Source organism: Colletotrichum fructicola (assembly GCF_000319635.2).
Source record: "Colletotrichum fructicola Nara gc5 chromosome Unknown KSG_Nara_v1_contig05, whole genome shotgun sequence".
Taxonomy (NCBI): domain Eukaryota; kingdom Fungi; phylum Ascomycota; class Sordariomycetes; order Glomerellales; family Glomerellaceae; genus Colletotrichum; species Colletotrichum fructicola.
Window position 1 is genome coordinate 3,853,652 of NW_027094055.1, and position 20,798 is coordinate 3,874,449.

A 20,798-nucleotide genomic window follows, 5' to 3' on the forward strand; every position below is an offset into this window, starting at 1 on the left:
AAGAACCGAATATGATAATACTACGATGCACCACATTAGTACTCAAAATATAACGCGAAAGGTCACAACGCAAAACGATCGAAATCTACAAGGAAGCGCACAGTGTTTGCGGCCATATTCTAGCTTGGCTACCTACCTTAGGTAGCGTTAACTACATTGGACTTATCTAGGACTTCGTTTGTGGGAAATATCTGTGCATCACTAATCTGTGAAGCGTTCTCTGCCCTTAAGTAAGGCATTAGTAGGGAACATGATGATTCAACTTTGGGGAGTAAACGCAATCTAGTTTACTTGCAAGGCAATCTTTGCAGCCAGAGGAAGATTGATCCTCGATGTTCCAACTGAGACTCAAAGGTTTACCGCCATCCTGGTTGACTTACTCGTAATTCATCATATTCGCTAACATTGAACTGGAGAGGCACCTTGTACATTCCGTCGACAAGTCCTCGACAAGCCCTCGACAAGCATAATACCAGCGTCTTATTCGAGCATAAGGTACGCGCGTAAATCAACGTCGCATGTCTTTGTAGTCGATCCAAGCGTTTAATCGAACACCCAAATGATAGGTTACACCATCATCTTGATGCATTTTGACGCAAGTTTATTTCAACAATTCGGACTATTCACGCTCTATCTCCGGCACCCTAGACTACGATGAATTGCTCCGGTTCTTCCTTTCGCCAAGGCTGGGCGCATGTAATGTGCCCACAATGATTGGCTGGAAGAAGACGGGCTGTCGTCAATATTAAGTAGAGCCAACAACATTTCATCCAGTCACGGCATAGGAAAATAACATGTCTTCGGTATGGAAATCAAGGGTCCCGAACGGCTGCAGGCTGGTCTGAGTGATGCCATGTGGCAGTGCCGCAAAGAGTGGGCCACGGACGCCGCGGAGGTGCGGCCGGGCCAGTGCCTGGCGCTTAACGGCCCAAATCAGGATCGGGCCCCACTTGACCCCGGGCACGGGCGTCCGCGGCGCTGACGAGATTACGAATAGGTCGGATCCTCAGACACGAAGCCCAGCAACCTGACGATTTTGCTTCAGAAACAACTGAGGACTAATCTCCTCAGCCGTGAATATTGCTCCCTCAGCCACATAACGACCTCTCCGAGGACACCGAAGGAATAACTCCCTACCCGCTGCTCCGTCTCCGTCACTCCGACGGTCGTTATGATCCTGCGCACCGAGCGATGAAGCGGGACCTTACCTCGACGTCAAATAGTCCAAGACCAGGAAGCCGTGTCTTTCGAGTTGAAACTGCTATATATGATTTAAAGTCTGTCGCTGGAACCGGTAACCCATCATGTCGTCAATCACCAAGCCGGAAGCCCAACCAACCCTTGAGAGCAAACAACACCCAACACCCGACAAGCGACGCAGAGTGTTCAGTCTATCACGGAGGTCTTCGAGAAAGAGTTTCAGTATGGCGGCCAAGACCGTCGAGATCCCGGAGCCGCCCCGCGTGCCGCTCCTCGGCAATGTTACGGACATTGACATGGAGTACCCGTTGGGATCGTTCCTCCACCTCGCTAACAAATATGGTGGGCAACCCTTACTTGAACTTGACCAAGTAGCGTTGCATCCCGCCCTGCTAACTCTCATTTAGGCCCCATTTATAGAGTAGACATTCTCGGACAGAAGTTGGTCTGGGTTAACACACACGCTCTGGTTAACGAAATTTGTGACGACAAGCGATTCAAGAAGAGTATAGAGGGCGACTTGGAGGTGAGTGCTGCCTTATATTTTGGATTGATGGTTATTTAATCCAGATGTCGTAGATCCTGAGAGAAGCAGTACACGATGGCCTGTTTACCGTAAGTAATCTCCCTGTCAACAAAATCGATAATCAGGTAGTCTCTAACACAACTTCGCATAGTCCAAAGGAGTGGAAGAAGAGAACTGGGGAGTGGCCCATCGAGTTCTGATGTCAGCTTTCGGTCCCCTATCTATCAGAGGAATGTTTGACGACATGCACGATATTGCCGCACAATTGGCTATGAAGTGGGCCCGACACGGTTCTTCAACGCCCATCCCCATCGGCGAAGACATGACGAGACTCACAATGGACACTGTGGCACTATGTTCCATGGGCTTCCGATTCAACTCGTACTACCGCGAAGAAACGCATCCTTTCATCACTGCCATGTACGCAGTGTTGAAGGAAGCTGGCGACAAGGGTCTTCGAGTCCTCCCTCAGGTGTTCTACAAGAAGCAGGACAAGAAGTTCAAGCAGAACATCAACATGCTGCGCACTACAGCAAGAGAGGTTTTAGAAACCCGTCGTTCGGACCCGACCGGTGCGAACGGACGCAAAGATCTGCTGACGGCTATGCTCAACACTACCGACCCTGTCACTGGCCGGAAGATGACGGATGATAGCATCATTGACAACTTGATCACTTTCCTCGTCGCTGGCCACGAGACGACTGCAGCTACCTTTGCCTTTACAATGTATTGGATGATTAAGCGTCCGGAGGAGTATCGTAAGGTTCAACAAGAGGTGGACAGTGTCGTCGGAGACGGTCCTATTCGTCTGGAACATGTGAGCAAGCTAAAGTATTTGTCTGCTGTGAGTCGTTCAACGTCCTCCTTCCTAGTATCAGTACTGACCTCAACTCAGGTACTTCGAGAAACTCTCCGCTTCAGTGCTCCTATCCCGGGCTTCGGAAGAGAGGCAATGAAGGATGAGATCATCGGCGGCAAGTATCCTGTCAAAGCTGGTGAGATGATTGTTGCGAACTTGGCCAAGTCGCATTTCGACCCGGCGGTCTACGGTGATGATGCCGACGAGTTCAAGCCCGAGAGGATGCTAGATGAAAACTTCGACCGTCTGATGAAGGAGTTCCCTAACTGTTGGGCCCCCTTCGGCACAGGCATGCGTGGTTGCATTGGCCGTGCATTCGCTTGGCAAGAGATGCTGCTCGCCCTGGCGGTTCTATTCCAGAACTTCAACTTTGTCTCTCATAACCCCAACTACGATCTCAAGGTCGCCCAGACGCTCACCATTAAGCCGAAAGACTTTTACATCCGCGCGATTCTGAGAGAAGGACCTACTCCTGCGCTTCTTGAAGCGCGCTTGGCGGGCTCTATCGTCGCTACAGGGGCCAACGCGAAGGCTGCAGCAAAGACCCAAGCCGAGAAGACCCCATCTCAGAGCAACGGCACCAACGGCACCTCGAAAGGCGGGAATCTGGCTGTGTTTTACGGTTCGAACTCCGGCACGTGTGAGTTCATGGCTCAACGACTTGCCAGTGACGCTCAATCGCATGGGTTCAGTGCAACGGTCGACTCCCTCGACACGGCCAGAGAGGCTCTGCCGACTGATCGTCCAGTGGTCATTGTCACATCCTCCTACGAAGGACAGCCGCCACACAATGCCGCACTTTTTGTTGACTGGTTGACCAACCTGAAGGGCAAAGAGCTTGAGAACGTTTCATATGCCGTTTACGGTTGTGGTGAGTCTCTCCTACCATTTCGTACCCAAAGCCATCTACTGACAATGTCTAGGACATGCCGATTGGGTGAAGACACACCAGCGTATTCCCAAGCTCGTTGACTCATCGCTAGCTGAGCGTGGTGCAACTCAGCTGATTCCTCTCGGGACGACTGATGCTAAGGACCGCGACATGTTTTCCGACTTTGAGGCATGGGAAGACGACATGCTGTGGCCCGCACTGGTGAAGCGCTTTGGTGGCCAGTCTCAGGCAGACGACAGCAACCTCTCTGACACGGGTATTTCAGTCTCCTTCTCAACGCCCCGAACGTCGACTCTTCGCCAAGATGTCAGAGATGCACTCGTCCTGGATTCCCGCCCTCTTGTCCAGGGAAATATTGGCCCTGTAAAGAGGCATGTGGAGATTCAATTGCCGACCAACATGCGCTACACGGCAGGTGATTATATGGCTGTGCTCCCGCACAACCCCAAGGACACAGTCGCCAGAGTAATGCGCCGCTTCCATCTGACCTGGGACTCGCACGTCACCATTCAGGCTTCGGGTCCAACCACGCTGCCCACCAACAATAGCATTCCCGTTTCTGATGTTCTCAGCTCCTATGTTGAGTTGTGCCAGACTGCAACTAAGAGGAACATCTCAGGGCTGGCACAGCTGGCAAAAGATGAAAAGGTTCGCAACGAGATTCAACATCTTGCCGGTAACAGTTACGACTCCGAGATCAAGATCAAGCGATTGTCAGTTCTTGATATTGCGGAGCGCTTTCCTTCGTTGACAATTCCTTTCAATCACTTTCTTCTCACGCTGCCGCCCATGCGGGTTCGTCAATAGTAAGTACACACCACTTGTAATATTCTTTCAGGGCGCAGTGCTAACCACGCGGTATTCAAAGCTCGATCTCGTCGTCCCCACTGGCAGACCCCGGCGTCGCAACACTGACCTATGGGGTTTTAGATGAACCTGCACTTTCAGGTCAAGGCAGACACATCGGCGTCACCTCATCTTACCTCTCTTCTCTCACGGCAGGCGATAAGGTGCAGATTGCTGTCCGCCCAGCACAAGGAGGCTTCAAGCTGCCCCCAAACATGGACAAGACACCACTTCTCTGTGTCGCCGCCGGAACAGGTCTGGCACCCTTCCGTGCTTTCTTTCAGGAGCGTGCAATCCTCATTGGCAACGGATTGCCCTTAGCGCCCGCTATTCTCTTCTTCGGGTGCCGCGACCCGGCTGCGGACGACTTGTATCGCGAAGAATTTGACAGATGGGAGGCTGCAGGAGTACTCACGGTCTACCGGGCATACAGCCGTAAGCCGGAGGCCTCGGACGGGTGCAAGTATGTTCAGCACCGCATCTGGAAGGAGAGGGAGATGCTCTACAACCTTTGGGATCAGGGTGCTCGGGTCTATGTCTGTGGCTCTAACCACGTCGCCGAGGGCGTTAGGGATATTGTGCTGAAGGCTGCGCATGAGAAGAGTGAGAAAGACGACGGAAAGCCGATGACTGAGGAGGAGGCGGAGGAGTGGTTCAATAATATCCGCAACGAGCGGTATGCTACTGATGTCTTTGACTGAGCAACCTTTCCTAGTTACTTTTCATAGCTACTCGGAGTTAAGACAGTATAGACAAAATGATCACGAATTATCTCCTATCTTCAACCTCAAGTTCCTCCATCCCATGCCTGCCAAGTCCCCGCTTACTCCAATACTTCGTCGCTGTGACAGGCAGCCGTCCCCACCATCCCGATTCCTTTCTGATCCTTCGCATTCGGATTTCCAACTACATCCGGAAACACGTCACGGCGCATGGACCGATTGCATATCCTTCATTAGCCGAGTCGATAGCAACCTTCACTGGAGCTGACCGTGTGACTCAAAATGTTGCTTTTTCACAAACAATCACCACTAAAGCAGCGGGAAATGTTCGTGGTGACACGATCCAGGTCATATGTCCCAAATGAGCATATTAATGCATCTTATTCCACTACGCATTACAATCTAGCCAAGCCAGCTAGACACGCAAGCACTGCACAAGCTGATGTGTCCGACCTGCATAGCCAAACTCAATCGCACGTGGCAGGATCACGACCCAGTCAGCCAAGCATCGCCGTTCCAGCGCATCTCCGACTGGCGTTGTTCGTTCCTGGCCTGAGGTCGGCGGGCACGGATGAATTCGCCTGGGCGCAAAAAGACGGAAAACTTTGCTTTTCAGTCGTCACCGATTGATTGCGATGCCGTAATGCCGCTCGGACAGACTTCGTCACAGCGGCCCGCGGTCATTTGAAACATGGGACATCTGGTCGTCCGAAGTTGCCGCGACTCTGGTTGTTATGGTTCCTGCACGCGGGGTCCAGCACGAGTGGCTGAGCTGATGGAAGAAGTGTGCGTATGCCGAATGATATAATTCCCGCGTTCCCGGCCTGGTTGCCAAGGTTTGAAACTTCCTTTCCTCAAGTACCAGGCGTTCCCCGGTATTTGTATAGCTGCCTCGTCCGAACGGTCCTCCGAAGTTGCCATCGGTCTTTGATGCCACCACCCCAAGCTAGCATCTAACGTCTCATCAAGCTGCGAAAATGCCGGGATTGAGCTTCGACAGGGAATTCTGGAAGGCCGCTGGCCCGGTGCTTGCCATCAGACCTCCAGGGCAAGCTAGAACAGCTCTCCAGCTGCGCGCGAGAACAAACGTGGGCTTGGCCTCGTTATTGAAGGGACCGATACCAGAGGAGATTGTCGAGACGCAGCACCAGATCACCTCGTTCGATGGAGAGCAGATTGTTGTGTACCAGTTTGCGCACAAGGATGTGGACTCGACAGTCAAGCACCCAGCGTATATCTATGTTCACGGCGGCGGCCTGGTAGCTGGCGACATCGATCCATATAGTCGCCTCCTCGCTGCGACGTGTGCCCTAGAGACCGGCGTCCAGATGTTTGCGGTCGAGTACCGCCTGGCGCCCGAGTTTCCGCACCCCACTCCCGCGGAAGATTGCTACGCGACCTTGAAGTGGCTCAGTGAGAGCAGCGAGAAGCTCAATATCGACTCGAAGCGGCTGGGATTCTATGCGCTCAGCGCTGGTGGTGGACTCGCGGCGGGAGCGGCTCTGATGGCGCGCGACCGAGGTCTGTCGCCTCCTCTTGCGAAACAGATGCTCATATACCCGATGTTGGACGACAGGACGAAAGTCGAGAAGGACAACGAGCTATGTCAGTTTCTTACGTGGACGAACTTGCAGAATCAACTTGGGTGGAATGCATACCTGGGAGGGAAGGCAGGGGAGGCGGATGTGCCAGAATACGCTGCTGCCGCGAGGGCAACGAACCTAGAAGGCCTTCCAAACACATACATCGATGTCGGGGGGCTGGATTTGTTCTGCGCAGAGTCAGTGACATACGCAAGCAGACTCGTATCAGCGAACGTTCAGGTCGAGTTGCACGTTTATCCGGGGCTGCCTCACATCTTTGATCTTTACGCTTCAAAGATTGAGCTCTCACAGCGAGCGAAGGAGAATAGACTAAAGGCAGCGAAAACTTTGTAATGGAGATGGATGTTGTCAGCAACGTGAGGTACATCTACCAACACGCTGCCGGGGTTAAGAGTCATCAAAGCAGATTGATAGTACCGCTAGACTAATCAACATAATTTCCTATGCACACTACGTACAACATAGGCGCCATAAGGACTCCATTTTACTGAGAGGTATCTAGAATTTCTTTTCAAATCAATCAATACTAACCACGGATTACATTGTCTTCGAAATGTAGCCCTGACGAGTTTGTGTTCCAACAGTGGCTAGTGTCAGTGTAGACCTAGTGAAGTATTGACAACACAGGTTCTGCCATTCCGTGGTTATTACTACACTGAGACTACTTCAAGAACATGTTTGTATCTCCTGGAATATGTCCTGAGAGCCCCGAAAACATTACATACTTCAATCCGCGAGAGATGTGCGCTTACGGAAATCGTCGTAGTCGAAATGCTCCTCTTCGTCAAACGAACTTCTGGCGAACTCGGGCTTACATTTGGCCAGGATGAGAGAGCAATTTTCCTCGAACTTATGAGCCATTGACATGTATATCCCCAGTAGCTCCTCTTCGGCCTCCTTCGTATAACAATCTTCAAAGCCTGGAAGAGTCCACCTTGCGTAAATCCTAGTGTGAAACGGCCGGCATCTTATGCCAGCAACGTACAAATCACAGAATTGCTTGCACATGAGGCAGCATGGCTTGCTCGTCGCAACATAGTGGTAGTCGCCGAAGAATTTTCTGGTGGCTGAGCTTTCAGAGAAAATACCGCTTCCGGGCCGCTCGCTGTAGAACCAATGTGTTAGGGCGACCTCCGCATGGACGATGCGATGGAATCCGACTTCGTTCCCCTCACGCGACTCGCCCAAGAGCCTTTGAATCTCAGCGTGCACTTTCCTAATGTCTTCTGAGCCCCAGAGATTCTTGCGGTATTCGCTACTGTTGAAGTAGTTGGTGAGATCTTGGAGAGTCCACTCGACTGGTACTTGCCTTGCAGTTTTGGGTGGGACGAGGTTAGCCACAGGGTTAGCAAACAATTCATCGTACTCGGTCCTGGCTTGGAAGAAGGCTCTGACACTGGTACGATAGGACTGAAGTCTTTCTGCGTAATGAAAAATGGCACCCCAGCAGTCGGGTATCTTAACATTTGCATCGCGCAAATATTTGAAGAGCGTACCCTCGTGCCCAATGAGAACTCCGCACTTTAGAATAAGATCGCGGTACTCTTGACGATCTGCAGCAGACGTTTGTTTAGTGGGAAATCGCAGATTTACTGAAGGTTTTGGTAACTCTTACCATTTCCTGACTTTGTCTTTGAGGCCTCGATATCGAGAAGAATGTTTTCGAGTGTCTCTTTGAGGTCTTTGTTCAGTATGGAGTGCTTACACCTTTCCATGAACTCCTTCACGGCCTTTCCCAGTCGCTTTCGGTAGTACTTGATCTTGATGATATTGTCTCCAATGACGGTACATCACAGTTGCTTGTATGCTTCGGACTGCAGAAACACACGCTCATCTGTCTCCTGAATGCCGCGTATCTGTTCCAGAATTTGCTTCAAAAAGCCTAACAGCCCCTCTCTGTCTGCCTTCTTATCATGTCTCGAAGCCGAACTGTTACGTGTGACATGGAACACATACTTTGTTGACGGTCTCTCCTCTACAATGATGGCAGTAACCATATCAGGTCCGATTCGAAAGCTACAAACCTCTGCTAGTGCGTTGAGAAACTCCTTGAAGGTCTCGGGGATGCCGTTCCTCCTGTCCGGGGTGGGCCGCGGTAGCCCCAGCAGTCCTGGAGGAATGGGCCGGTTCTGAACAGTCTGGTTGTAATCGTCGTCCATGAGGATCCGGAGAGCTTCAAGCAAGACGCAATATTTGGCGAGCTGCTTTCGGGCATCTTCTAGTTCCATATTGATGGTCTGGCTGTCGCCGAATAACTGAGAAGCCTTTTGCCTCTAGTGTTAAGTTCACGGTTTTAGGTGAAGCTGGCAGATTGCACGTCCCTGAGGGTTGAATGTCGACGGTGAGGCCTGAAAATCCCGTGATCAAGATCATGTGTGCCCATGGCTGTCCAACGGGCAGATCTATCAACTTGCCTACATATTTATATTGGACATCGGGAATAAGTATTTCCCACCGTCAGCTTATGAACTGTGCTCTGTCAACAGTCATTCCTCATGCGTGTCACTTGTTGTTTGCCAGTGCAGACTGCTTTTCCATGGATAGTAATGCGAACCGCTGGTTGAGCTTGTCGCACAATACATGCACAAGCCGAGAGACACACTGAAATCATCCAATCATGTACCCCTCTCAATTAGAACCAAAATCTGCGAGAATCAAACACCCATTTGGTCACTTGGCGATGAAGATTCACAGATGCCGTTTGATTAGATGTTTGTACCATGGCGAGTATGCTTGATTCAAAACTCCACTGCCCTAAATAGCATCTCCGGGCTACAAGAGCCCTAGCTACGATGCTCTCCTGGCCAAAATGGTGGTTTCTCTTAACCTAGGTATGTTAGCAAACCAAATGCTGTGAACCATGCATGATGCACCCACCCATGACTGTCCATAGCAAACATCATAATCCCACCCCTCATCTTGCCAGTAATGTGATTTTGAGATCCAGAGGTTCAACCGAAAACTCACGCCATCTCTCGCAATTCGGTACTCACACGAAACTCCGGCTTGTTTGGCTCTATTAATGGGCTGGAAAATCTCGGCTCAACCGGGCACTGGGTACTTTAGAAGTTCAAGAAATTCTCTCAGGCGAAGTTAGCAAAATGCAACCCTGTCTCATACCACCGCCTTTGACATGTTGGTCTAGAATATCAGTGAAAGAGTCCAGAATTGGCCACAGACCTCACTTTAGGCGGGTATCATACTGCATGTTCATATCATGCACGCCACATGGCCAACCTTGGAAAGGAAATGGCAATAAATTGAAGATGCGAAGTTAAAGTAAAGTGGGACTCGAAGAGGCCCTCCCAGATTCTTCAGCACCTCATTGACGAAGCACCTCATTGACGAACTGGCCTAGGTCGCGCTGACAATCTCTCTTGGGCATTTATTGAACCCAAATGTGTGATTGGCATCAATAAGACGCACACCAAAAGCTTGATCGCCAGCCTCGTCTCAAAGGGTATGCCGAGAAAAGTGAGCCTTTTCTCAAGCCTCCCTCCACCTCGTGAACGGGAAAAGCATGTGCCGCCAAGCCTAACCAAAGTGCCGGATTAGCAAGAAAGTGCCGGAGGCGCGGCTGCTTTGCCTTCACGACGTGCAGCAACTTCTCCGGGACTTGAGAGGATCGCGAGGTTCCTCCAATAACACGATATGGATCGCGCAATTCGTCTATGGGTTTATGGCTGAAGCAGTGGAGTTTGTTGCCTTCACTGTTGGCGGATGCTCCCATGAACTATGAAAAGCACAGAAATTCCCCCCTCTCTGGTCCCAGATGTCGTACTGCCAACCACCACCTCTCAGCTGCATTTCCTGTTTGCAATTCTCTCCACCTTCCCAGATCATTCCCATCCCTTACGATGAAGACTTCCGTTCTCATGGCAGTGGCCGTCGCTACGGTCGGCGTCGTTGCCCGCGTTCCCCATGACGCGACCGCCACGGCCCCTGCTGCCAAGCCGAATTTCCTGTACGAGCGGGATGTGAACGGCACCAATGACTGGGCTGAGGAGGATGAGGTCAAGCTCCAGGGCTTTTTCGATTTCCTTTTTCCCAACCTCGCCGCCAAGAAGAACCCACAACCGAAAGGGCCATACCGTCAACAATATAGCCCGGACCAATACAGCCCTGCTCCGCCTGCGATCGATAGCGGACTCGGGGAGCCTGATCGACCTCAGCTCCCCGTCGTCGAGAAGGAGACTGTATATATCACCCGGCTGGCTCAGGCCGCTGAGACTCCCGCCGCCCCCGCTGTCGTCGTGAAAGAGACCGTATATATCACCAAAGGGGCTCGCTCCGCTGAGACCGCCGCCCCGGTCGCTCCCTTGGCGTATGTAACACCCTCACCCTCACTGACATCCTGATTCTCCGCAACCAAGTTCAAAGCGAGTACTGACGATTGTTTAGAATGTAGCTCCGGCAGGATATGAGTGAAACTGCGTCTACTGAACGGTGTTGGAGTGAGTCTATACCGCTGGCGGCTGATTGGAAGTGTGCGGAGAGGGACTGAAGCAAACGGGACGGTCCAGGAAATACTATTGCGTGTTTGACTGGTTTTTTTACCATGTAGTTTTGAGAGGAAGTCCACCAGCAGATACTAGTCGGCGGTGGACCCATGTTGGCTGCCTTAATAATAATCTTGTTTATTTCCGTCAATAAAGCACTGTGTTTCTACACTCTGTGTGTTTCTTGATCTTGTGTCAGTCAGCAGTGAAACAGCTTGTTACCGTGGCCGTGGTAGCTGGCAATTGTATCATCCATGAGTTTCTGTGGCAAACAAACAAGTTTCATCAAGGCAAGCTGCACCACCTCACATCATTCATTAGACAAGTGATTGGGCAAAGCGCACAAAGCTACTCATTAAACGTCATAGGCTCGCAGCCTCAAAAGGTATCCTAGTCGTAAAACCAAACAAATAACACATCAGGTATCTTCCCGCCTCCCTCTTTAATCCCGCTCCACCTCCGTCGCAACAGCAAGCTCCCTCTCCGCCTTGGTGCCCTTCCAGTTGACCATCTTGATCATAATCGGGATCAAAATGGCAATAATCATGCCCGCACCAAGGAACGCAGCCGTGACGCCGAAGCCGACGTGGTACGCCGGCGAGTCCTTGCTCGGCCAGATACGACTGCCGTACACGCTCGAGAAGTTGCCAAACGCGTTGACGAGCGCGAGCACGATGGCGCGCTTCTCGGCGGGCAGGCTGATGGTGCCGCTAGTCCAGGACAGCACGAGGGGCAGGGCGGACCAGATGCCCGCGGCGACGAAGCAGATCATGACGTAGCGGACGACGGGGGTCTGCACGGCGGCGCAGACGACGGCGCACGCGAAGCCGACGCCGAGCGGGACGGCGACGTGCCAGCGGCGCTCGACGTGGCGGTCGGAGCTCCAGGCGACGATGTTGAGGCAGACGGAGGCGACGGCGTAGATGGGCACGGTCATGTACTGCGCGGTGACGGTGTCGTAGCCGAGGGTGAGGGTGATGGTGGGGATGAAGTAGGAGATGGTGCCGGCGCCGACGTCGAGCATGAAGAGGACGAGGAACATCCAGGTGCGCGGGTCCGAGACGGCGGCGACGAAGGCCTGCCAGTGCGTGAGGCGCTGCGTGCTCTGTGCGCCGGAGGCGATGCCGTCGGCGATGATGCGGATCGAGGCAAGCTGGCGCTGGGTGGGGGTGAGCTGCTTCGCGGTGGCGGGGTAGTCGAGGAGGATGAAGAAGGCGAAGAGGGCGACGCCGACGGTGGCTACACCCTCGACGATGAAGAGCCAGCGCCAGCCTGCGATGCCGTGCGCGTCGTGGAGGTTTGCGGTGATTGCGCCGGCGAGGAGACCGCCGAAAGCTGGCAAGAGTTAGCGAGAATATTCTCTCGTGAGTGTGATCAGGGCAGCCTACCTCCAGAGAGAACGGCGGCTGTGTAGAATATGGCGAATCTCTTGCCCAGTTCAGCCTTTGTGTACCAGCAGCTGAGCAGGTACAGGACACCAGGGAAGAAGCCAGATTCAATGCAGCCCAAGACGAACCGGAAGCCGAGGAGAGCGCCGTAGCTTTTCGAGACCGACATGAGAGCTGAGAGCGCGCCCCAGACGAGCATGATTCCCGGCAGGAAGAGAGAAGGCCGACTGCGGGAGAGGATCATGTTTGAAGGCACCTCGCAGATGAGGTAGCCGAAGAAGAAGATCGACAGGACCCAGGCGTAGCCATCGTCCGTCAGGCTAAGATCCTTTTGCATGCCTGCGATTTTGGCATTTCCCTATGAATAGGGGTCAGCATTGTGTCCTTCATGATTTATAGAATCCCCCAGAGGCTCAAGTTGTCTGCCAGATCGATGAAGTAGATCTCCTGAAGTTGACACTCGACATAGAAGACGCCATGAGTGGCTGACTCGCCACATCGGTGCGGTGGTCCATGCGACACTCGATGCCAGCCGGTGATTTTTCGCTCAAGGGAGAGGCGACAAAGAACTTACGATGTTTGTGCGGTCGACGTAATTCAAGATGTACATCTAACATCACAAGTCAGCAAAATACCCGGGGAAAGACCAATCCCTTACAAAGAAAAAGAATAATCTTACAATCCAGAGAATCGGCATCAGGTAGAAGTCAATCTTGCGGACCAGAGCCTTCTCCTCCTGCGTGCCGGGGACGTAGTTCCTCAGCGCCTCCGCAAGCTCGCCGTCCGCGTCGACGGTGACGGCGTTCTTGTCTTCCTTCATCTCGACGGATTGCTTCCGATCGTGCTCCTCGCTCATTGTCGCTGCTTCTCCCCGTCCAACGCGGCTGCTTTTCGTCGTCGTCGTTCTCGTATCAATTGAGCCGCGGGAAGAAAAAAAGGAAGACGCGAAAAGGTAAGGTTTCTCCCTCTTCGAAAAGGCAGACCGCCTTGGGAAAGGAGTGAGAGAAAGTGGAGCGCAAAACAGGGGTCGCAGTCTGTTCAATGCGCTGGTAGAATGCGACCTCGCAGTTTGTTGTTGGTCGACCAAAAAACCGGTAGGATGGGAAAAGAGGTTCGAAAAAAGACCGATGAAACTTTTGCCTGGCCCTTTCAGCTGAACTGTGGCAAAAGATCTTCTCAACGAGACGTCTGATATATAACGTCAAAAACACGAGTCGTGTCTGGCGTGTGTCTTGTGCTTGCGACTGGCGGGGCCCGGGGTATTCCGGGCACACGTCCCTATTCCCCCACGGGGTAGACTGTTGGGGGAGGAGCCTGGGAGGCGTTCGTGGACCCGCGTTAGAACCAGAAGCGAACCCATTCCGGACCTGGTGTGGGCGAATAGTCTGGCGTTTTGCAGGATTAGTCTGCCTAATCGTGGATGCTGGGGCCGGGGAGGCGTGATTGGACTGTTGGTGACACCAGCGCGTGTTCTAGATCCACCAAGTGAGGGGGCCAAGACGGCGCGGCCTTTGTTCCGGCAGTCCAAATGCCGTGTTTGGGTGTGGTGCGGTGTTTAGTCCGAGGCATTCGGCGCGCGGACTTCTGCCCGCTCGCGGTCAACCGCGTGGGACAAGGCATCACGAGAAGGCATGTTTGCATGCGAAACGCCAAAAAGCGAGGTGTAAGTGGGTGTTTCTGATGGATATCGTGATTTCATTATTATTGATGACGACATTTAGAATCCCGAATTCAGGTCGCTCAGTAGCCCGTACTGTTGATACTGCTCCGGCATGCCGAAATTCATTATGCCCCCGTTGAAAATTCCTTCCCAGTCGGTCGGCTCCATCTGCTCTGGCCATTGAGGCACAGGCTGGCCTGGCATGGCGGTTCCGACAGCACCCGGCTGTTGCCCGCTCGCGATGTAATATTGCTCCTGCGGACCTCGCTCCTTGAATTTCTGCAGCATATTGTTGAGGCCGTGACCAATGTAGTGGGCCACATGGCGGGTACAACGGCTTTGCTCCTTCAACAACACGACGATCCGTTCAATTAGGTCGACAACGCTGTCGTAGCGTATGTCCACCTTGGCCGGTTTCCATTGCATGTACACCTTCATGAGGAACATGGCGGCGTACGCGATGGTGGTCAACAAATACAGGGGTACGCCAATGACTGCTCGGCGCATGTCCGTGTCTGTCAGAATCAGCTCCAGGGCGGCCGAAGCACTCGTGATGGCGGTGTTAATGAAGCTGCGGCGCTCGTCGCAGACGGCATACTGGTCTGAAGGGTTCGACGCGTTCAGGCCGCGTAAGCAGACGGAGTACAATAGGAGACGAGCGAAATGATAGTGAAGTATGACGCCCTTGGCGGGATACTTTGAGATGAACTTATCCGCTTCTTGGGGATGGTCAGTAAATTGCTTTTTCAAAAGGGGGCAAGGGGGGACTTACCTAGACGAGTTTCCCATTTAGTCTTCCAAAAGCAAAGCTCATCATCAAACTTTTTTAGCTGGACGAACTCGTCTCTGCCAACTTGTCTTGACCTGTCCGGGCCAAACGTATGGAAAACGCGACTCAAAATGATAAAGACACCAACCTGACTGTGTAGACGATGATCTGCCTGCGTGATGCCCGGCAGCTTCAAAAAGTCCTCATGGTTGACGATGCTGGCGTCCTCGTTGATGACTGGCGGCCTTCCATAGGCGATGCTGAAGTGGTGGTCGCATACATACAAGAAGTACCATAGCCTTGCATGCTCGACATACTCTGATGACCCCTTGTTGAGCGCTTTGGCGCAGAACTGATGGAGGTTCAGCTCGGTGGCTATCCGAACGGCCAGGCCACTCAGCTTCCAGCTCAAGTCCGACAGGAAGAACGCCCCCACACAGAGGCCTCGGACATCGTCCAACGTGTGATATCGGTCAAAGACCGCTTGGCTCGCCAGCTCGAGGAAGATGGGATAGCACGTGTCAAAGGCACGGCCTTCGTCCTGGGCGTGTAAGGCGGTTACTGCGAGGATAGCCGCAGTGAGAAGGGGAGAGGCGTAGCGCGTAGCCGCGAGGGTCTCGTGTCTTAGTGCGATGCCTCCCCACAAGTAGGCGTTAAGGGTCCCACGAAACGTGGAGAAAAGCTGCTCCGCCTCTTGGAGGCTAAATTTGCCTTGGTCGAAGAAATCGGGTTTCGAGGTCCGATCCACCGGAAGGTGGGCCCGGGCCCCGGGGTCGCTCCGGATGTTCCGTAGCTTGGTCACTTCGAAGAGGCTAGCCATTGGTGCACTCACGATAGCTTGATCTTCGCCATTGTCCTGTGCCGTTGGGATCTCTGGTGAATTCTCCCTCGTCATCGCCGTGACGTCTGGAGGGCGAATTGGTGATGGGCCTGTGCCGGGGCTGCTCTGTGACCCAGCAACGTTCACGGGACTCTGAGACATGCCCCCGCCCTCGTGAAAGCCCTGGAGAGGCATGAGCGGCGGCATGTTGAGGTGGCGCTGAACCTCAATCATGGAGGCTTGGAGAGCTTGCAGCTGCATCTCCATTTTGGTCTTCCACTCATTCTCGCTGTCCAGGAGGGTCTGGAGGCTCTTGTTGACGACACATTGCAGACCGAGACGCGAACAGCGGGCGCACGTCTGCTGGCCGGGCTCAATGCCGCACTTGATCTTACGATTTTGGCATTCCTGGCCTGTGTTTTTCTTATCAGCAAGCTAATTTCTTCCGCGGCGACAGGGCCAAACAGGGGAGACACAGCTCGGAGGAAGTGAATCGGAGGCATCGGAGCTTACAGGCGCGTATCTTCCTGGAGATCTTTGGCATGTGGACTTGCTGGCCGGCTTGGCCCCCCGAGGACGGGGTCTTGTCCGGACCGTCGATTCTCGCACGTTTCATGGTCCGAAGGGAGGAAGTCCGGGCAGATTTCTGGGTCTTGGAAAGGAAGGTGGACGGAGTGGACAAAGTCGCACAGGCGGAACGATGACCGAGGGGAGAAAAGAGGGAAAAGATTCGCCGGGCAGCGTGCATCTCCTTTGTTTATAAGCGGGGCGGACTTCGTGCCGTGCGGGGGTGGCCAAACCTCCACCTGCTCAAACTCAATCCGTCCACTCCTTGGTTTGCTAGAGAAGTGTTGGCGCCGTTAGTGACCTTTCGTGCTTGCACTTGGTCAAGTGGCCCAGTGCCGGCTCCATTATTCGTCCCATCTGTCTGTCGTGTGCCTCGCCTCTAACAAGAGGGGCTGCGGCTGCGGCAACGAGACGTGTGGAGAGTTGTGTGGACGGCCTCGGATGTGGTGTTCCCTTGTCGCTGCGGTATGCTGGCTGCGCGACATTCCCGGCCGCTGATTTCCGGACTCTTGACCGAATCCTGGGGAATGCAGTCAGGGTATAAGATCGCTGCGACTCCAATATTCCCGCCGGTCTCGGGAAAGTTGCTGTGATTTTCGGATGACCCTCTGCCCGCGGATCCAAGGAGCCAAGTTTACATAATATTCATTCGAGATGGCTTCCAACGGCGCCGACGTCACCCGCGTCGGCTTCATCGGCCTCGGGGCCATGGGCTTCGGCATGGCGTGCAACTTGGTGAAGAAGCCGCAATACCAAGTCCAAGGCTTTGATGTGTATCCTCCCAGCGCAGAGAAGCTCGTCGCGCAGGGCGGTTCAGTTGGGGCGTCTCCAAGGGAGGTCGCTAAGACCAGCGACATCCTTGTCTGCATGGCTGCGAATGCGCAGCAGATCGATGACATACTTTTTAATCATCAGACGGGTGCTCTCGAGAGTGAGTGAATGCCTTGGTCATAGCCCGTGCAGCGTTTGATTGACCTGTTTTCTGTAGCATTACCGGAGCATGCGACCGTGTTGCTCTGCTCAACGGTGCCTCCGACGTACCATGAGGCGCTGCCAGATCGCATTGCCAAAAAGGGCCGAAGCGACGTTCTCGTCGTCGACGGCCCTGTGTCGGGAGGAACCAAGCGTGCTGCCGAGGGCACTCTCACAATCTTCGCTGCGGGCACGTCAGTAGCCTTGCAACGCGCAGACAAGATTCTTCACGACATGTCGGAGAAACTTTACATCATTCCCGGCGGGCCAGGTGCCGGTAGTAAGGTGAAGATGGTCAACCAACTCCTCGTTGGCACGCATATTGCCGCTGCCTCCGAGGCCATGGGTCTCGCTGCAAAGGCTGGCCTCAACACCCGTGAGGTGTATAATATCATCACAAATGCGGCTGGAAACTCATGGGCTTTCGAGAACCGCGTGCCGCACATGCTTGACGGAGACTGGACTCCTCTGTCCGCTCTGAACATCTTCGTCAAGGACATGGTGAGCACCAAACCCGGCCCCCTGCTTCTGCATGGCTAACTAAACAAATGAAACAGGGCATCGTCGTCTCTACAGCGAGGACGCTGCAGTTCCCAGTGCCACTCGCATCAACGGCAGAGCAGCTGTACATCCAAGGCGCCGCCCAAGGACTCGGCTTGGATGACGATGCGGGTCTCGTGCGCGTCTTCCTCCCCGGAAACCCGGAACTCGTGAAAGAGCAGGCTGGCCAGGTCAGCACTTCGCAAGAAAAGCTTACTCCCAGCAGCACGCCGCTGGAGATCTCTAAAATCGGTATGATTGGCTTGGGAGCAATGGGTCAGGGTATGGCGGGATCCCTTCTTCGCGCTGGCTTTCCGGTCCACGGCTACGACGTCTATGAGCCAGCTATTGACAAGTTTGTGGCCACGGGCGGCAAGGCGACCAATGCCAGCAGCCCCTCCGATGCCGCAAAGGGCGCCGACCTCTTGGTTCTGATGGTCCAGAATGCCGCCCAGGCTGACGATGCCTTGTTTGGATCTGGCAAGGCTGCTGAAGTACTCCCGGATGGTGCCATTGTTATCCTTAGTTCCACGGTACCGCCATCATTCGTGCGGGAGCTTGAGAGCAAGCTCACCAACCTCGGCAAGGGCATCAGCTTGATCGATGCGCCGGTCAGTGGAGGCGTCGTTCGTGCCGCGAACGGTACCCTGACTATTATCTGCTCTGGAGACGATGCCATCATTTCGAAGGTCAACGCTCCCCTGATGGCCATGACCGGAACTTTCAGCAACCTTTGTCATGTCCAGGGTGGTGTTGGAGCTGCATCTTCGGTCAAGCTTATCAACCAATTGCTCGCCGGTGTTCACATCGCAGCAGCTGCCGAAGCCATGGCCCTCGCTGCTCGCCTGGGCTTGGACACAAGACGCGTCTTCGACCTCCTGGGTAACGCTGCTGGCTGGAGCTGGATGTTCGAGAACAGGGTACCTCAAATGCTCGATGCCGATTGGACGCCGCACTCTGCCTTGGCAATCTTCGTCAAGGATCTCGGTATTGTGCTTGACGAGGCGAAGCGCCTCACTTACTTCGCCCCGATCTCGTCCGCCGCCCACACTCTGTATCTCTCCGGCGCTGCTCATGGCTGGACGAAGGAATCTGATGCTGGCGTTGTAAGGCTATGGGAGCTGACCGGTATCTCTGTGTCTGGTAACGCTGGACCCAAGCAGGAAAACAAGAGCGATGCCGCTGCCTCGCCGGTCGTTGACCAAGACGAGGCTCTGCCAGCCCAAAAGACACTCAACGCTTTGCCCGCCGAGTACTCAGACGACGTCATCAGCTCGACCCAGAAGGTTGTCAACAACGGCGAAGTCCCCGTACTTATCGCGCTGGATGACGACCCAACAGGCACGCAGACCTGCAACGACATTGACGTGTTGACTGTTTGGGATGCTGCGACCCTGGATTACGAGTTCAGCCTCAACCCCAAGGGCTTCTTCATTCTGACCAACTCGCGTGCTCTTCCTTCCGCCGAGGCGCGCCAGTTGATCCTGGAGATCTGCCAAAACGTGAAGAAGGCTGCCGAGAAGGCCGGCAAGGCTTTCGAGATTGTGCTCAGAGGCGACTCCACTCTTCGTGGCCATCTTCCGGAGGAGCCAGAGGCCGCTGAGGAGGCGTTGGGCAAGTTTGATGCGTGGGTCGTGACACCCTTCTTCTTCCAGGGTGGTCGATTGACCATCAACGACGTTCACTACGTCAAGGAGGGCGATGTTCTCGTGCCTGCCAGTCACACACCGTTCGCGCAGGATGCCACCTTTGGATACAAGAACTCGAACCTCCGCAAGTACATCCTCGAGAAGTGTGGTCATCGGTTTGACGAGTCTTCCTTCCTGTCGGTGACCCTCGACGATATCCGTCTCGGTGGGCCTGCTGGCGTCGCGAAGAAGCTGCTCTCAGCAGCTGCAGGATCCAACACGGTCGTCATCGTCAACGCCGCTGCGGAGTCTGATATGCACGTCTTCGTGGCAGGACTGCTCGAGGCTAACAAGAGCGGAAGGCGATACCTGTTCCGTACCGGCGCTGCCTTTGTCTCGTCGCGTCTCGGCATCACGGGCATTCCGCCGCTGACCATGGCAGACCTCGGCGTGTCGGTCACCGAGCCCAAGCAGCCTGGTGGACTGATCGTCGCTGGGTCCTACGTGCCGAAGACGACAGCCCAGCTGAAGGTCCTTCGGGAGAGACGGGGTGACAAGCTAGCCGTGATCGAGCTGGACGTTGCTGATTTGGTCGCATCTGACGAGGCAGCTGAGAAGGTCGTCGAGGCCGCAGCGACGGAAACCACCAAGAAGCTGAGCGAGGGCGAGGATGTTCTCGTCATGACGTCCCGAGAGCTCATCAAGGGTCACGATGCTCTCAGCTCGCTCCAGATTGGATCCAAGGTCGCTCGTGCGCTGGTACAGCTTGTCGAGAAGATTGACGTTAGGCCGCGCTATCTGATCGCCAAGGGCGGCATCACATCATCTGACGCGGCGACGAAGGGATTGAAGATGAGGAGGGCGCGCATCCTGGGCCAAGCCGCCCCGGGTGTGCCCTTGTGGAGGTGCGACGAGGAAACGAGTAGGCATCGCGGAGTGCCTTATGTCGTGTTCCCAGGTAACGTCGGAAGTGACCAGACGCTTGCCGATGTTGTTGAGTCGTGGTCGATTGCAAGCGTTGCATAGAAATTGCGTGGAAGCAGCATAAGCGAGCCATATACCATTGGTGTACACCGGGAAACAAGGTGTTATTTTTTTTAGACAGATTTAATGATGACGATAATGATATGCTCGATGCCATTCGCAAAGTTAGCCGAGATGTGGTCCTGGTTAATTGGGTTGAGGCCATCGTGAGAGTCCGAGGAAGAGGAAGGATGGCTGACGTAAGGCTTCCCAGATTATGTCATCCTGCCCCCACAGTGCCCAGTGACCAGGTCTTTGCTCGCACCGTACAGTCCACCTCTGC

At 54.0% G+C, this 20,798-nt stretch overlaps 7 protein-coding genes across 7 annotated transcripts; 4 read left to right on the forward strand and 3 right to left on the reverse strand.

Moving 5' to 3' along the window:
- Positions 1-1,304: 1,304 nt before the first annotated feature.
- Positions 1,305-5,024, forward strand: CGGC5_v009775 (Bifunctional cytochrome P450/NADPH--P450 reductase; the record flags this gene model as incomplete). The annotated part of the gene is made up of 7 exons (XM_032021894.1): positions 1,305-1,542; positions 1,608-1,726; positions 1,780-1,815; positions 1,878-2,570; positions 2,622-3,456; positions 3,509-4,283; positions 4,346-5,024. The coding sequence occupies 7 exons, from the start codon at positions 1,305-1,307 to the stop codon at positions 5,022-5,024; spliced, it is 3,375 nt and encodes a 1,124-aa protein (XP_031881193.1).
- Positions 5,025-6,022: 998 nt separating this feature from the next.
- On the forward strand, positions 6,023-6,982 carry nlhH-0 (Carboxylesterase NlhH; the record flags this gene model as incomplete). The annotated part of the gene is made up of 1 exon (XM_032021896.1): positions 6,023-6,982. The coding sequence occupies one exon, from the start codon at positions 6,023-6,025 to the stop codon at positions 6,980-6,982; it is 960 nt and encodes a 319-aa protein (XP_031881232.1).
- Positions 6,983-7,375: 393 nt separating this feature from the next.
- On the reverse strand, positions 7,376-8,877 carry CGGC5_v009777 (uncharacterized protein; the record flags this gene model as incomplete). Its single annotated transcript, XM_032021897.1, has 3 exons — positions 7,376-8,202; positions 8,265-8,409; positions 8,674-8,877. 3 exons carry the CDS (start codon positions 8,875-8,877, stop codon positions 7,376-7,378), a joined length of 1,176 nt encoding a protein of 391 aa, XP_031881233.1.
- Positions 8,878-10,506: 1,629 nt separating this feature from the next.
- On the forward strand, positions 10,507-11,057 carry CGGC5_v009778 (uncharacterized protein; the record flags this gene model as incomplete). Its single annotated transcript, XM_032021898.1, has 2 exons — positions 10,507-10,973; positions 11,051-11,057. The coding sequence occupies 2 exons, from the start codon at positions 10,507-10,509 to the stop codon at positions 11,055-11,057; spliced, it is 474 nt and encodes a 157-aa protein (XP_031881230.1).
- Positions 11,058-11,590: 533 nt separating this feature from the next.
- prlL-0 (MFS transporter prlL) lies at positions 11,591-13,392 on the reverse strand (the record flags this gene model as incomplete). Its single annotated transcript, XM_032021899.1, has 4 exons — positions 11,591-12,483; positions 12,537-12,894; positions 13,111-13,146; positions 13,216-13,392. The coding sequence occupies 4 exons, from the start codon at positions 13,390-13,392 to the stop codon at positions 11,591-11,593; spliced, it is 1,464 nt and encodes a 487-aa protein (XP_031881231.1).
- Positions 13,393-14,253: 861 nt separating this feature from the next.
- On the reverse strand, positions 14,254-16,401 carry prtT-6 (Transcriptional activator of proteases prtT; the record flags this gene model as incomplete). Its single annotated transcript, XM_032021900.1, has 3 exons — positions 14,254-14,915; positions 14,969-16,198; positions 16,299-16,401. 3 exons carry the CDS (start codon positions 16,399-16,401, stop codon positions 14,254-14,256), a joined length of 1,995 nt encoding a protein of 664 aa, XP_031881229.1.
- Positions 16,402-17,006: 605 nt separating this feature from the next.
- On the forward strand, positions 17,007-20,518 carry ltnD-2 (L-threonate dehydrogenase; the record flags this gene model as incomplete). The annotated part of the gene is made up of 3 exons (XM_032021901.1): positions 17,007-17,283; positions 17,341-17,825; positions 17,882-20,518. 3 exons carry the CDS (start codon positions 17,007-17,009, stop codon positions 20,516-20,518), a joined length of 3,399 nt encoding a protein of 1,132 aa, XP_031881238.1.
- Positions 20,519-20,798: the final 280 nt, after the last annotated feature.